At 32.0% G+C, this 14,816-nt stretch overlaps 1 protein-coding gene across 1 annotated transcript; it reads left to right on the top strand.

Moving 5' to 3' along the window:
• Positions 1–475: 475 nt before the first annotated feature.
• On the top strand, positions 476–5,973 carry LOC112522271 (digalactosyldiacylglycerol synthase 1, chloroplastic-like). The gene is made up of 7 exons (XM_025131391.1): positions 476–1,326; positions 2,609–2,641; positions 3,089–3,176; positions 3,295–3,785; positions 4,329–4,595; positions 4,696–5,045; positions 5,395–5,973. The coding sequence occupies exons 1-7, from the start codon at positions 670–672 to the stop codon at positions 5,873–5,875; spliced, it is 2,367 nt and encodes a 788-aa protein (XP_024987159.1). The 5' UTR covers positions 476–669; the 3' UTR covers positions 5,876–5,973.
• The last annotated feature ends 8,843 nt before the right edge of the window (positions 5,974–14,816 follow it).

Here is a 14,816-nt window from a genome sequence, read left to right on the forward strand (position 1 = left end):
ATTATATTATATATTACAAATTATATTATAAATCTGATTATATTTTAAACTAATTATATATATAAAAATTGAATATCTCACGAGCTTTTTGAATCGAGTATTGAGTAGCTCGACTCGTTAATATGTCGAGTTAAGTCTATTCGAGTCGAGTGGTGAACTAATTTTGACCAAATAGATCTTGAAGAGCTCACGAGCTATCTCGTATCCTATATGCTCCTAGCAATGGGGTAACTGTTTAAAATATATTTTTTCATGTTAATTATTAACTCGTAAGTATTAGAAATATAAAATTGAATATTTGTTTGTACAAATTAAGTTTAAATTTATGTTAAAATAGAATGGGATTTATTTATAATTGTTTACTATTTTACTCCATTATACTTACAACTTACAAGTATATGAAATAGGAATTAACCAAAACACAAAAATAACATTAAATTATAATCATAAGAACGAAAATCCTAATTTCTAAATCATCGCGCCTAATTAAGCTTGCAAAAAAGCTCATCAGCCGACGCCGTTACTTTGTCAGCCGAGCCGCCTCGTGCTTTGTTTCCCTTTTCCCTCCCCTTTTCGGTAGCTTATTGCCATCTTCAAACACACGAAACAGAGTCCTCGGAGAATTCTCGCCGGGATCATCCCACGTTTCCAGTCCTTAGAAACTATCTGATGATCAATTTCAGGCCGGCGGAGGCTCTCCCTTCGTCGACGGAGACGACGAGTAGTTCCGCTGTGGCTGCAGAAAAAGCGATTTCGTTCATATCCAAGGGATGGAGAGAAGTGAAAGATTCGACGGAAGCGGATCTACGGTTGATGAAAGATAGAGCAGAATCGTTCAAGAACCTAGCGTCTTCTTTTGATCGTGAGTTTGAGAACTTTTTGAATTCCGCATCGAAATCGTCTTTTCCTGTTCTGGTGACATCGTCATCCCCTTCTCCGGCGGAGATCGATTTCATGAGACGGTGGCAGCCGAAGATTTCTGATATTTCCCGGACGTACTCTTCTCCGGATTTTAGTAGGAGAGTTCTGAAGAAGTGGAGGCCAAGGGCGAACATAAGGATCGATTTGTCAGCTATAAAGAACGCGATTGTATCTGAGGTGGAGTTTGATGATAGAGAAGCGTATCAGAGGAGAGCAAGGACGAGGGTAAATAATTTTAGCTGGGAACTGGAAGGAGAAGGCGACCAAGGGCAGCTTCTTGGGCATTGGGAGCGTATTAGGGCTTTCAAAACGCGCTTAGGGGAATTAGAGAAAAGGAGTTCATCGTCAGAAATTATCGAGGGGCTCAAGAACAGCCGGTTTGTGGTGAAAGTTAAATCTAGTTTGGTAAGTATCCTAAGTTCCTAAACCTCTTTCGACTTCATTCAGCTAATATGTGTACTAAGATGATAGAATCTGTGGGAGACATTAGGTAATTGTATAGTTGGTACTCCAATTGCAATAAGACAGACATGGTCTTCTTAGGGATTTCATATGCTTGTGATGAAGATATGAAGAGTTTTTGTTCATACTTCACACACCTTGCTTCTATATGCAGTTTCCCCTGTCAAAATTGTAGGTTATGATTTTGGAATCCAATCACCTTGCTCAATTCTTTAGCACTGTTGAATGGAAATGTCTTTTTTATCTACAGAGATTAAATGATTAGGTAATTCTCTACTATTTGGAGAAAAGAGATCGTGTAACATATTCAATAATTGGTACAAAACCGAGCTGGATTACACTAAGGTTTTTTCAAGCTCATTTTAATTTGGCTGAGTAGATATATATAGTTATATACCAACACTTCATGAAAAGCTGAATACTGATATGTGTTTATGTACATATGAATATATACTATATAGTTATTTAGTGTTGGCTTCTATTTTGAACATTTATATCATCTGTACTTGATTAAGTTGGAAATCACTTTCTTTCTTAAACTCCTTTTGAATGTAATGTGCTGAAAATGGTGGAATTGTTTAAGTGGTAGTCAAGTATGAGTTGCTTTTCCTCTTCATTCCAAAAGTAAGAGGTCCTGGTATTATTTTATTGTGTGAGGTGTAATGATGATTTTATTTCTTTTTAGTCCAAGCTCTACAAAAAAACCTGTATTCTAATAATTTGCTGTTTTCAGAATTGTATTTAATGTAGAAAGAAGTCACTTTTCCATTATGAGATTATCATTTCTAAAAGTAGTTTTTACTAATTTCAATTGGGTGGAAGAAATGGAGCTTCAGCATAAAGGGGAGAAAATGATTGTGGAAGTACGTAACCTGGATTTGAGACGCTTACGGGTTCTTTGTTTGAGCCCTCACCATCTGTTGGCACTTAGGTGTTCATTTTGTTTTGGATAAATGGGGTTTTGGTTATCATATCGATGTTAATGATACTAATGTGACTGTCCAAAGTTTCCAACAAGATGTGTATATGTCGGATTTGTCAGACATAATTATAATGCTACTTAAAATAGTTATCCGTACATTGATGTTGTCTAATGTTTGAAAAGTCAGTGAGATCACTTATTATATTCTTCTAACTTGAAAATGGTAATTTATTGTGACCAGTAGTTGAATTTTTATTTTAATCAACAGACCATTATATTCTCAATTTTCTATTTATCTTGCAGAAAGCAATTTGCAAGGAACCAGACAATTTAAAGGTATGAATTTATATTTGGCCCAGAAAACTACTTGCATTATTTTTTGTGTTCAGTCTTTATCTTCCTCTATCTCCTTGTTATCAAATCATTATATCTTTTATTTTAACAAGGTGCTTATTTTAGATGCAGTAAAAGTCATTAACATAAGTAGCAGAGACACACTGTCTTCAAGTAAAAATCAAATTGTGTGATATGATGCTTTTGCTAATTGGTTTTCTTTGTACAGAGATTTATTGGTCTTTGATTATTTGATTAATAACTTGTATTTTATTATCATATTCAATACTATTTGCTCAGCTATCACTTCATACCAATATCCTATATAGATTTTAAACTGCTTATTAAACAAGAATTGACATACTTTTTGGACAGAGGTGGTTTGCATTATATTATAGCAGAAAATCGTTATGTTCAATCATTTGATTTCGTTTTCGTTTCATGTCTCAGGACGTTCCGCCCTTGGACATCCCAGAACTTTTAGCATATTTGGTTAAGCAGTCCGTCCCGTTTTTAGATCACTTTGGTGTTAAGAGAGGTAATTAAATTTTCTTTTTCATTATGACTTCATTCTTTCTAGACTTTCTGATGCTGTGCTTATTTATCCATCATTCTTTCTAGACTTTCTAAACATATATTTTGGTGTACCGTGGCAGATGTCTCTGACAAGATAGTGGAAAGCTTGTTTGGGAAAAGGAAAAACCAACTTTTGTTAAGGTCATTTCATCCCAGAGAGCCATCGATTCCTGAAGGTGATAATGTTATCGATGAACTAGATTCAAGAGTAGCTAGTGTGCTTCAAAGTACAGGACACCATTATGAAGGTGGATTATGGACCAACCTTGGTAAGCATCAGATATCCGATTCCGATGGGAAAAGGCATGTGGCCATCGTCACAACTGCTAGTCTTCCTTGGATGACTGGGACTGCTGTAAATCCACTGTTTCGAGCAGCATATCTGGCAAAATCCAAAAAGCAGAGCATCACACTATTGGTTCCTTGGCTCACCAGAGGAGATCAAGAATTAGTTTATCCAAACAACATTACTTTCAGTTCACCGGCGGAACAAGAAGCTTATATTCGCAGTTGGCTTGAGGAACGAGTGGGTTTTAAGGCTGATTTCAGAATATCCTTCTATCCAGGAAAGGTAGTTCTCATATACCATTTTTAGTATTCCATGAGCTTTTTTATGCTGATTGCTGACTACAAAAAAACGACTTTATAAGATGCCAAATATGTCTAAGTGTCCAAATATGTCTAAGTGTCTTAATAGACAGCTTTATATAACTTTTTTTATAGGACCAATTGTGCATTCTATATAAAATGTTACAATAAGTTGATAAGACACTTTTCGACGTCCTAACAAGTTTTTAGGAATAAAGTGTCCTATTAGCTTTTTTAAAGACATTTTTTACCAGTCTTCCATATACATTTCTATTTACAGTACACTTGTTTTTATAAGACACTTTTGCAAATAATATCATATAAAAATACCAATAGGATGCGTTATTTCAGAAGTGTCCTAAAAATTTATTAGGATGCTCAAAACATCATATAAACTTATTGTGACACTTTTACGTCCTATCATGCAGTCTATTGCACTTGGACAGATTTGGCGTCCTATAAAGCTCATATTGTGTTAGTGACTGAAAGTTGTACTGACAATATGGATGCATTTCTCACCGTTCAGTTTCAAAAAGAGAGACGTAGTATTATACCTGCTGGAGATACTTCAAAGTTCATTCCATCCAAGGATGCCGACATTGCGATCCTTGAAGAACCCGAACATTTGAATTGGTACCATCATGGTAAACGCTGGACTAGTAAATTCAATCATGTCGTCGGAGTTGTTCACACGAATTACTTGGAGTACATCAAGAGGGAAAAATACGGAGCTCTCCAAGCCTTCTTTGTGAAGCATATAAACAATCTGGTTACAAGAGCTTACTGTGATAAGGTACCGAGTAAACTACGAATGTCCCAATCCTCTAATTTATATGAACTTGTCGATCTAGAAGACGGTTAATATTCTTATATTTTAAATATTTTATGTTTAGGTTCTTCGTCTTTCTGCTGCAACACAAGATTTACCCAAGTCTGTAATTTGTAATGTTCATGGTGTGAACCCAAAGTTTTTAACAGTTGGGGAGAGAATGGCTGCAGAAAGAGAAGGTGGGCAGAATTCGTTCTCAAAAGGAGCTTATTTTTTGGGCAAGATGGTTTGGGCCAAGGGATACCGGGAGTTGATAGATTTACTGGCGAAACAAAAAGATGACCTTAATGGCTTCAGACTTGATGTTTATGGGAATGGAGAAGATGCTCATGAAGTACAAACTACGGCCAGTAGGTTAGACTTGAACATTAACTTCATGAAAGGCAGAGATCACGCTGATGATTCTCTTCATGGGTAAGAATTATCATCTTAGTAACCAAATGAACTCAACATGTCCCAACCGGAGGTGGGGTCTGACCTCCATAGAAGCATTCCTATGGATAAAGATGTCTGTGTGCATGAATTTGTCTGTATAGATTGGAAAAGTTTTTGTTTAAGAGAGTTTTTCATAGCTAAAATGAACATGTCTTTTAATTGGGAGGACGGGTTTGGAAAAAAAACTTGGCTTTCTGCATGATGCTCTCCCCCAGAAGCTTACTGAATAAGCTACTTTCAATATGCTACTACCAAACAGTCAATAAGCTGTGAGTCTCATTAAACTGCTAACAACCAGTCTCTCATTGTCTTTTATATGATCTTGCAGTTACAAAGTGTTCATAAATCCGAGCGTGAGCGATGTGCTCTGTACGGCCACTGCCGAGGCGCTTGCGATGGGGAAATTTGTAGTATGTGCCGATCACCCATCGAATGAGTTCTTTACATCATTTCCCAACTGTTTAACTTACAAGACACCACAAGAGTTCGTAAACAAAGTGAAAGAAGCCATGGAAAACGAGCCACATCCTCTTACTGGTGAGCAACAATACAAGCTCTCATGGGAAGCTGCGACCGAGAGGTTTATGGAGTATTCTGAGCTTGAGAAGATACTAGTAAATGATAGCGAGAAAAGTAGGTCGAAATGGGTGGACGGAGGGTTGGCTTTTGGTCATTATTGTTTTACTGGGAATGAAGTGTTGAGGCTGTGCACAGGGGCGGTACCTGGAACTCGGAATTACGACAAGGAGCAATGTAATGATCTTAATCTTGTACCTCCACAAGTAGAAAACCCAATCTATGGCTGGTAAATTAGATTGAATAATTGATGATATGATATTTCTTTATATGTACAGATACCAGTTGAATTTGTAGTTAGTTTGTTTTAGATATGATCAAATTAAGAAACATACGCTTACTTACATACATATGTTTATGCTTACAAAATCCAACCAAAGGTATACATAGATCAATCATTTCCAAGGCTACTTCAATTAAATTTCGGTACGAGATCAATATGTAACTGTAGGTAGGGGTGAGGGAGGGTCGGGTCGGGTCGGGTCGGTTATGCCCCCAAAATCCTAAACCCTATTGGATTTCGAGGGGAAATGTTGGAACCCAAAACTCACATAAAGACCAATACCCATTATTATTTAAGAGAAAACGGAAAGCTATGGTTGCAGAAACTGGATTCGAGTTTGAGGTTATTTTTGTATTCTAGGCAACTAGTCGAGGCAGAGGCGGCGGTGATGATGAGCAGGGCCGCGACGGTGACGATGACCAAGAAGAGGGTATTGGGAGCGCGTTGTTGACAAGGGTATATCAATCTTATCGATATCATCATCTCATAAGTATCATACCAAATTCCATCAAGGGTTGTTTGGAATAAGTTAGTACCAATGGGCCGACCAATTAAATCATGATCAATATAGATAAGTCATAAGCAAACTAGCTGATCGATTAATCTATATAGCCTATTAAGCCCAATAAGCCATAAACAATCAGCCCCTAAAGTGTTTGTTCATACTCTTCCTTCCAATAAGCCAGGGACTCTACGTAAAAGGCGCTTTACTCCTTTACGGATATTAAACTTGACCGTTTTGTCCCTCAATTTAAATGGTATTTATTTTTTATTTTATTTTATTATTATATATTAATTAGTTTTTTTAATTAAAAAATTGGTTTATTTTAATTAATATAGATTAATATAACAATATATGTATGATATTGAAGATTTAACTAATTGATTTGAACATTTGGTTGGTGTATAACCATTAACCAATCACTACAATAAAATCCGGTTTATATAATGCCTACAATATTTAAATGTTTTAATAGAGTGTTTTATAGAAGTTATATTTATAAAATTAAAGAATAAAGTGTCATATCTAAAAGTGTTATAATAAGTTTATCATACGTTTTTAGACGTCAAGTTTTTAGGACATTTTAATATAAAATATCGTATTAGCTATTTTAGAAGTGTCTTATAACCTATCTTTTTACAAGTCACTTGAGTTTATAGGATGTCTTTTTTAAATAATGTCCTATGAAATAACTAATAAGACATTTTATCTTAAAAATGTTTTAAAAGGTTTGTTTCGACGCCAAAAAAAACGTTTTATAAACTTATTGTAACACTTTTATACAAGACTTTTATTTTTTGTTCTGTAAGGCACTCTATTAGGACACACGAACACTTTAAACGTCCTATAAACTCAATTCTGTTGTAGTGAATGTTATTGTTTGTCACCAAGAAAAGTTGGAATATATACGTTCTGGGACCGATTACTCAATAAACATTTATCCAAGTAATCGATTTCAAATGGAAGTTCTTGCTTTTAAGTTCACAATGTTTGTCAATAATTCTAAAATTTATCATGAAATTAGGCCAATAAGAATTAGAAGAAAATGTTTATTACATCTTAATTTTCCTATTCTTATTTTTTTGTCATGAAAGTAAATGAATCTTTAAATAAGGAGGACTTATCTAGTTGTTTAGTGAAACTAGTTAGTAGTCTGTTTGTTTATTAAGAGGTGATAAAGTCTGAAATCTTATTTCACCTCTTATTGATAAGAGGTGGTGCTGCAATTTGAAACCAGAATCAATAAAACTGTTTGTTTCTGTAAATTGATAAATGTCTGAATTTGTTTTAAATCATCTATTTTGTCTATTAGAAAATTATAGTATTGAATCTATAGATAAATTTATACAATTTCACATATTTATTCATCGTCATTATGAAATTACATAATTAACATCCATTTAAACGAAAGTATGTCATTGACGGTATTTAAGACGTTTAAATTCTATTAAAATACATCAACCAAGAGAAGTGAGGATCGATTTGGTAAGAATCACTTGAAAATAATGATCCATTAAGGTTAATCGATTAAAAAACGTCATTGCTGAGTGTTTGAAGAACAATAATAGAAAAATAACAGGTTGGTTTACCTCTTACCAGATAAATTTAAGACACGTAAACACATCATGAACACAAAACCCAAAAACCATTTATAGCACGCATTGTCTACGCCTCTGTTTACCAAGATGATATGATACTATCTAAAAGAAACCGAGTCAGAGAAAAAGCTAAAACAGACTTCGAAGAAACAACGAGGGGATTGAAGCTGAATGCCTTCTTAAGACTTAGGAAAAAACCACGAGCACAATACAACAAGGTGGTGAACCAACAAAACGCAACGGCATGGCCACAAGGATGTCTTTGGGATTATTAAAACGGATTAGAGTCAACAACATACTGAATGCAAGATATAATTAACTTTTGAAAATTAAACACTTATAATGTTTTAACATATGTTTGAAATTTATGTTTGATAAAAAGTACCATCAGTGATAGAAACATTTAAGATGAAAATGAAACACAATTTTCAAAACCTATGGTCTGATCGAAATGTTGGTTTGACAAAAAGTCATCGTTATTAAAGTGTATTATATGCATTGAATTAACCACCAAATTATTTAAACAATGTCAAAAGGTTTAATTATAATTTTGATTAGTAGTTATTAGTTTTGTTGAAAAACGGGCGTTACATAAATTAATATTTATTATTAATCCATCGTAATATATTTTAATTAATTTCAAATGTGTTATTTTGTATTTTTTTTAATTGTTTAAGCTTTTCAAAATTAATATTATAACCCATTATTCTTAAAAGATATGATGTTATTCATGTTTATTCTCTAATAACCTCCGATTAAACCATAAGGGTGGTGTCTGATTGGGTTGAGCTTGAGCTCTAAAGGTCAAAGTGTCTGAAGGTCTCAAGTTCAAATTCAAGGAGGAATAAAAATCCCCTTATGGCCACGGAGATTCAAATGCGGTGACTTCGTGTTACCTGCAAAACAGGTGGTTGTCATGGGATTAGTCGGCTCGCATAGCGGGTTGGATATCCAAGTTAATAAAAAAAAACCCCCCTTTAATGACGTACGTAGAAAAAGTACTGGTCCTATGATCTAAACAAAAATAGTTGGCAGATTCTACGTATCACTAAACAAGCGAACAAAAAAGTTAGGTTAATGAAAACCCTAGTTTGTCATAAATTAGTTAGAGGTTGTTTGACAATTGCTGAATGGTTTGGTGCAGAATGATTAAGTAGTTAGAATGATTAAGAGGCTCTCATAATATAGTGCAAAATGAAATATAGTTGTTTGGTAATTGTGTACAATGAAATTAGCGCTCTTAATGGTTAAGGGAGTTCTAGGATACAAAATCATTCAGAGGGTTTTAGAACCATTAAGATGCAGACTTTTTTTTTTTGATAAACAAGATTCACCTCTTAACGATTCAGAGATTGTCTCTTAATGTAACTATTAAGAAGTAAACAAAAAACCCTTTAATTATGGATTCCAAAAAGTAAACCTCAAGAAATAAACAATGCATCTAATATAAAATCCGTTGTTAATTTACGTATTAATTCCTTCGTGTGCGTGACGTATGCAAACTACGTTTTTCCTAATTCCCGTTAAATGTAATTCTTTTCCATAATCGTGTTCAGTTTTCGATTGATTATTTTTATTAGTTAAAATTTATTATTACATACATTTAATCAAACATAATCATATCTTACTAGAAATTAACATAACCCACAAAAATTTCGAATTCGAATATATTACTTTATAATCCAATTAACTTATAAAAGAAGACAATAATCATACATGCAATGGTTTTTAAATAATTATCAAACTAATTTAATGTTTTATTTATGAAATAAACCGTAAAATGCGATGATTAATGCTAAGATATTTAGCAGGTATGACAAATGTTAAGACGTTATTAATTATTAATGTGTGAAAGGGTCCACAATATTTATATTTCACCAAAAATAACAGATTTATCGTTCAACTTTGAACAAACAGAAAGGTTTTCATATGGTTTCAATTTGTTACAGGTTTTAAATATTTTTTTTTCATGCTTTTGTTCATTTATTTATTATTAGGAAGTGTTTGATTCAGACAAAAGAATAAAAATAAAAATAACACATAATAAATTTTCATTCTCAACAATTAAACTAATAATAAAAATTTATATCATATAAAACCAAAATTTATTTTTATTTTTATTTTTATTCTCATTGATTATTAATTAACACTTTTCTTCTTCTTCATGCTTTTATTGGCATAAAACGAAATAAAGACGCTTAGATCTTTTTTGATATATTCGTTCTAGAACATTTATTGTCTTGTTTATATTTTTTATAAATAAAAATATAACTAGAAGGGTACACGTGCAATGCAGCGAGATACATTTTGATTTTAATATTTCATTTTATTATTTATCTCAGTCGATGTTATATTATGGTCTTATGTGATTTAAAAAAAAATGATGATGTTTTTATATTTGAATAAAATATAAATTTGAAGATATTATAAAAATTTGACAAAAATATATCGATATTAGTATCAAAATAACTATTTAAAATTCCTATTTTTTGTGTATTTTTTTAATTCAATATTTTTATTATAATTTAATTTAGATTCAATAACGAAGTAATTTATATTTGGTTTAATAATATAATTTCCTTTAAAGATAATAATTAATTATTTTGTTATAACTCAATAATTATCCTTTATATTTTTTATATTTTAAAATGAGATCTTTGTCCTCTATTTGGTTATGTTAATTATCTTCTATTTGGTTATGTTTATCTGCAGTTAGTTACACGAATTCAAACATGGAGCTTTAATAAGTTGTACTTATGCATAATTTACTTGTAATCTTGAATTTTAAGTAATATGCATCAATATACAATACTTCATGCATAAAATATGGGTTTTAAGAGTTTTTGTCAAATGCTTTATAATATAGTATAGATTAAAGATAAAATATTTGAAATTTAGAAATTTTATTGTTTCAGAGGTGTTTGTTTTCAACTTAATAAGTTTAATGAACGATTGGCTTAATTGGTTAAGTTATGTTAAAAGTTTGATTTTAACTTAATCATGTAGATTGACTTAACATGTTTTTCTTTTTGAAAACGACAATTCACGTTAAGTTAACTCATTCTATCTTAATGCATTAATATCAAGTTAGCTTCTTTTTTCTTTTTCAAAATTACTATTGTTCTACAATTTTTAATCACATGTCTAATTAAAAAATAAATAGTTTACCAACGTGCATAAATTAAAATCTGTAATCAGACAATAATACTCTATTCTTTTAAATATATTTGAAATTATTAAATATTATGTTATGAACTTGTTGAATTCATATTATCTATGTTTATTTTAAATAATTTATATCATTGTCATTTTAAACATTTACCAAACAGTTCATTTTCATTCAACTTTACCTTATAAGATTAAAATGGTAATTTTTGTTGTTCAGATTATTTATCCAAATAAAGATCAAACAACAATTTATCTTAACTTTTCCAGATAGATTAGTGCTTAGAGACAACCTAATAGATTCCGAAATTAATAGATAAAAAATCAAACATCTCGTGATTACAAATTTTAGAATCTGTTTTCTTCTAAGTTTGTACGTAAATATCGATTTTTTTAACTACAAGAGTGATGTCTGATTGGTTTGAGTTTGACTCCAAAGATCAAAAGTACCTAGAGTTCCCAGGTTCAAATCCAAAGAGGAACAAAAATCCTCTTGTGGCCACGGAGATTCAAATGCGGTGACTCCGGGCTATCTACAAAGCAGGTGATCTCCCTGAAATTAGTCAGCTCGTATAGTGAGTTGGATATCCATGTTAACAAAAAAATAGCGATTTTCGTAAACAAACTCATGTTATTCTTTATAGTATTCTTGATTTCTAATAAGCATCAAAATAAAAAATGGGTTTTAATTCACAACCTTTTTCATATTCACTGAATAATAAAGTAGTTAAGTATAAAAATGGTTCTTTCGTTAATATATCGGGTATATTTTGATCATTTTGGTGATTTTTTCTATGAAAACGAGGTAAACGTTGGAAAAGGTAGTAAATATCTATTTGGGTCAAAGTCAACGTACATCCGATGGGGGTTGTACGACGGTCCAGTGAGGTAAATGAACTCTTACCTTATTCTCGTAAATGGACCGTTCATGTACGTCCAATTTTTATTTATTTAATAAATAAAAAATCATAAAATATTTTTATTATTATTTTAGTTAAATAAATAAATAAGGACATTTGTAGAAAATGAAAAATGACAATACTAACCACTTTATACAACCCTCTTACACAAAATAACCAGTTTTTAGGGGTTTTACAAAACTAACCACACGAATCGCCCCCGGTAGGTTTTACCGGAGGCCGGAAGCAAGAGAGAGAGACATAGAAGAGATAAAAAAAAATTAAATACCTAAAATGCCATTTGATTAAAAAATAAAGTCAAATTACTAAAAATATTAGTTTTTAATTTATTCATTGATTTATGTTTGAGATTAAATCTCTCAGTTATCACAAATCAACCAATTTTTCTTTAAATAGACCTGTATTTATTGCTATAATTGACGACATAAAATACCATGACCTTAGATATGATTTTTAAGAATTGCTACTTTAACTCTGCCTGTCACGCTTCACATCATTAAAGAAACTTTGGTACTACTATGCAAATTTATTTTGAAAATTACGATTTCGAGAAATTGTATAAAGAATTTGTTGAAAATAGTATTAAACGTGTCAAAAAAGAAATTGTAATATCAATTTTCAAAATTTAACAAATATATTTTTTAAAGTTGAACCCTAAACTTTAACACCTTTTCACTGGTTTGATCCTTAGACCAAATGGTGTTTTTGCTATTATCCTATATTTTTATGATTTACGAATTCTTTTTTTTTTCTTTTCTATTGAACTTATCTTCTCCAATAAAATTGTAAGAACACAAACAAACTCTAAATCAAACATCTTGTCCCTCTTCATTTCGTTCTTCTCTCTCTGCTGACTTCGAAAACTATTATGCTAGCAAAGACGTCTCCGGTTCCCCTAACCAGTGGTGGACACACGTGGAATGATACAGTGCAATGGGCCATGATTCATGGTTCCGTCATAAGGGGAATAATTACGTTCTGAAGGGTGCCACCATATTATTTTGTTGGGTGCCAACATATAGTTTTTTTTTTTTTTTTAAATTGACATGTTAACACAAAGATTTAATAGTCGAAATAGGAAACGCAAACGATCTTACATTTGTACAAAAGGCTTGGGTTTGAATCTTTTATGTAAGGGCAAGAAACTAACATACCTATACTAACATTGTGAAAAAAATTTAGAAGTGTTTTTATAGTTAAATTGTGCCACCACTTAAAAAAAAATTGGGTCCGTCTTTGCCCCAACCATAGAATTTGCACCGGACTCCACCATCCACATGGTGACTCCAACAATTAGTGGGGGATGGTCTTGAAAAAAAGGCCAAGGATGGGTCAGAAAAGGAATTAGATCTGAAAGTCCGAATTGTGGCGTCTCTTGGAGTTTTTCATCTCTTTATATCACGAACCAAAGGCGGATCCGGAGGTGGGGGAGTGTTCTCTTTGGACACCGGAATCGTGTCCTTGGAGAAATGAAAGACTTGATGATCTAAACATAACAAAAAAATTTATAACAATTTTGATATTCTTTTAATCTTGATTTGACGATCATTGGCTTTTAGGATTTGATTTAATTTTAGAAAATCTGTGTTTGATTTAAGTTTGGAATCTCATATGAAGGTTCTGTGAAATTTGTTCTTGGAAGTTTCGAGGAAGAACGAAGAAAAAAGAAAAAAGAATGCAAGAAAATGGCAAAAAGACTTTTTGGCCTTGAGTTTAATAGACTTTGAGGAGGAAGAACCGAAGCATGAAAAAGTACAAATCTCTAAATGTTTTACATAATAAATGAAGTTTAAGTATGAATTTAAAAAAACCCAAAACCACATCCATAAAACTGTCGGAAATCTTGTAACATTCATACCTATTCACACGTGATATTTGATTTAATATCTTTACGTAAAACATAAAGAAATTACCTTTTCATCTCAAGAATTGACGCCACTGTTTTATATATATATATATATATATATATATAGACTTAATCAAATGAGAACTGAGTTGTTTGTGATAATCGTGAGATCCAATCTTAACAACACACCCTAATAATCAATGGTTAAAATTGAAAGGATTCATAATTAATGTAATTCCTAAAATAACATACTGACATTTAATGATATAATGGAAAGATGGGCAAGATTGTCATTTTTTTTAAGTTATTGAGACGGATTTGAGCGCGCGTTACAAATCCGTTAATATTCTTATTATACAATGTTCAAATCAAATTCAAATAGAGTCAAGATACGGTCTATTTTTCGAGAAGGAGTCGATTCCCTTAAACCCTAGAGTCGATCACAAGTGGAACCATATACATAAGTGATGGATGATAACGAAAGATTAGGTAAAATCGTTTTCTGTTCTACATTTTCAATATGAAGTATCCCTTAAACACTGTTTCTGTTAGTAAACATCAATTTCAGGTTTTATTGTTGGTGTTGTTTTGATTTAAACAATGTGGAAAGAAGAATATTATGTTAACTTGGAAAAGAATTTACAGCATTTTTATAATCGATTTTGTGCTACATTGTGATTACACTTAGTATTGATGATAATATTTATGTGGTACATCGTGATAACACTTAGTATTTCTTGTTTCCATTCAATTTGTGCTACACTTTGACAAATAGTCTAACTCTTCCCTAAGTATTTGGAAGAACAGAACTCAGCCTTAACCAACCTCAATAAAATCTGTGCAGTAGTGGGCAAGACTAC

Source organism: Cynara cardunculus, assembly GCF_001531365.2.
Source record: "Cynara cardunculus var. scolymus isolate 2C chromosome LG 11, CcrdV1, whole genome shotgun sequence".
In the NCBI taxonomy this organism is placed as follows: domain Eukaryota; kingdom Viridiplantae; phylum Streptophyta; class Magnoliopsida; order Asterales; family Asteraceae; genus Cynara; species Cynara cardunculus.